Genomic DNA, 2,696 nt, shown 5'->3' on the forward strand with positions numbered 1-2,696 from the left:
GGGTAGGAGCTGGGAGGAGGGAATTAAGGGAGCGGGGAGTGGGAGACATCTGTAATACTATCAACAATAAATAAATATGTTTTTAAAAAGAATATATGCACCCTCATGTTCACTGCAGTGTTATTTTAAATAGTCAGGATTTGGAAGCAACCCAAGTACCCATCAACAGACAAGCAGATAAAACAATTGTGGTATCCAGTGAAATATTACTTGGCCACAAAAAAAGAATGAAATCTTACAATTTGCGTTATTATGGATGAACCTAGAGGGTGTTATGCTAAGTGAAACAAGTCAAAGAAAGACCAAACCTTGTGATTTCATTTAGATGTGGAACCTAAAGAGCAAAATAAATGAATAAACAAAATAGAAACAGACTCATAGATACAGAGAACAGACTGATGGTTACCAGAGGACAAGGGGGCTGGGAGGTGGATGAAAAAAGGGGATTTAAAAGTACAAATTGGTAGTTCCAAATAGTCACAGGGATATAAAAGTACAACCAAGGGAATATAGTCAATAATATTGAAATAACTATGTATGGTGCCCGGTAGGTACTGGAAATATCAGGGGAACACTGTAAAGTATATGATTGTCTAACCACCATGCCTATATACCTAAAAGTACTACAAAATAATACTTAATGTTAACTGTAATTGAAAAATAAAATTTAAATTAAAAAATAGTATTTCTTAAAAAAATAAAAAATAAAAAATAGTATTTCTTTGTGGTGTTAGCATTTTCCTAATGATTAATAATACTGAGATTCTTTTTATGTGCTAACTTGCCATCAGTATATCTTCTTTAGGTAAGGTATCTTTCCAAATACTTGATCTACTTGTTAATTGGATTGTTTCCTCCCTCCCTCCCTCCCTCTTTCCATTATCCTCACCCGAGAATGTTTTATTGATGTGTGTGTGTGTGTGTGTGTGTGTAAGATGTACCTAAAAATGTACTACGCACCCCAACCAGGATAAAACCTGCAAACTAGGTATGTGCCCTGACAAGGAGTTGAACCAACCACCCTTTGGTGTACCGGATGGCGCTCCAACCAAAGGAGCCACCCAGCCATGGCAGACTGTTTTCTTAATATTGAATTCTGTTCCTCACATATTCTGGACATAAGCCTTTTATAAGATAAGTGATTTGAAAGTATTTTTCCCCAGTCTATGGATGGTCTACTCATATTCTTAACAGTGTGTCTTGAAGAACAGAAGTTCTTATTTTGATAAGATCAATGTATTAACTTTTACTTTCATGGATAATGTTTCTGGTGTCATTTTTGCCTAACCCAAGTTAAAAACTATTTTTATTTTCTACAGAAGTTATTAACAAATATTTATTCATTATTAATTAGTTTTCCTGATCTTTTCTTGATCATAGGTTGTTAATACTGAACCCTACATAGTGGTGTTACATAAACAATTTTTATTTTACATATTTTTGGCTTTCACCCTCAACATCATGCTATGCTACACAACACCATACAACGAATCCTTATAAAGTAAATTAACCCACAATGTGATATCCATTGCTATCACACAGATATAAAACTATACTTAATAACATGAGCATTTTGTTCCTCTTGGAGAGTAATTATCCTATTTTTTCAGTGTAACTATTTTCACTTTAAATAAAATACAAGTGCTACTGATTGGATACCTGAGGAAAATCTCCAGCTGCTACTGAAAATTTAACATAATTTTCTTGTGCTGTTGGACGTGTTGTGGGAAGAGCAAGATGAGAATCTGGCTGCAACCCCAATTCTTTCAAACTCATTGGACCATGACTAGCACATGCATCTTCAGAACCACCACCTGTTATCAAATATTTAAACAAAAAGTTAAAATAAATTCTTTAATTTATCTTAGACACAGAATAAATAATTGGCTAAAATTATCAATATTTCTTACCTGCAGAATTAGAAGTAGTAACCAAACACCTGGTACCAAGCCTTTATTGCAATTAAAACCAAAGCTCATAGAGAATACAAAAAGTGCCTCTGTTCAAACAAATCTATTGAATATTCTAAGCTTCCAATCAACAAGTTGCTCATGCAGTCTAACCCAAACCATAACACTTCTGCCTACCTTTCTATCAGGAAAAGTCAATACAGTATTTTCTATTCTAAAATATAGCCCTTAAAGCAAGGGGCAATTTCTTGACTAGAAATTGCTTAGCTCTGTTCTATAAATATTTTTCTTCAAATGATTGAGTTCCTCTTTTCCTTATCCAAATGGTATCTCAATCAAATCAATAAAAAGAAGACAATAAGAGTTCTAGCCAGTTTTGCTCAGTGGATAGTGTTGGCCTGCAGACTAAAGGGTTCCAGGTTCAATTCCAGTCAAAGGCATGTACCTTGGTTGTATGCTCCTCCCTGGCCTGGGCCCTGCTTGGGACTTGTGCAGGAGGCAACCAATCAATGTGTTTCTCTCACATCGATGTTTCTCTCTGTCTTTCCCTCTCTCTTCCACTCTCTCTAAAAATATCAATGGAAAAATATCCTCTGGTGAGGATTAACAAAACAAAACACAGAAGACAATAAGAACAATAAAAGATATTTATCTAATATCACTGTACATTTATATTACACTTAACTAGAGGCCCGGTGTACAAAATTCATGCACTCCGGATAGTGGGCCTAAGCCATAAGCCGGACATCCTTAGCACTACTGTGGAGGTGGGAGAGGCTCCTGCCC

At 35.4% G+C, this 2,696-nt stretch overlaps 1 protein-coding gene across 10 annotated transcripts in view; it reads right to left on the bottom strand.

Annotated features, from left to right (window-relative positions):
• KIAA0586 (KIAA0586 ortholog) overlaps positions 1-2,696 on the bottom strand; it is a 106,292-nt gene that overhangs the window by 37,506 nt on the left and 66,090 nt on the right. For all 10 annotated transcript variants that reach the window (XM_015566482.1, XM_015566484.1, XM_015566480.1 and 7 more), the window contains one exon: positions 1,660-1,814. In XM_015566482.1, coding sequence (XP_015421968.1) covers positions 1,660-1,814 — 155 coding nt within the window. The remainder of the gene's footprint in view (positions 1-1,659; positions 1,815-2,696) is intronic.

This window comes from Myotis davidii, unplaced genomic scaffold (assembly GCF_000327345.1).
Source record: "Myotis davidii unplaced genomic scaffold, ASM32734v1 scaffold281, whole genome shotgun sequence".
Lineage (NCBI taxonomy): Eukaryota > Metazoa > Chordata > Mammalia > Chiroptera > Vespertilionidae > Myotis > Myotis davidii.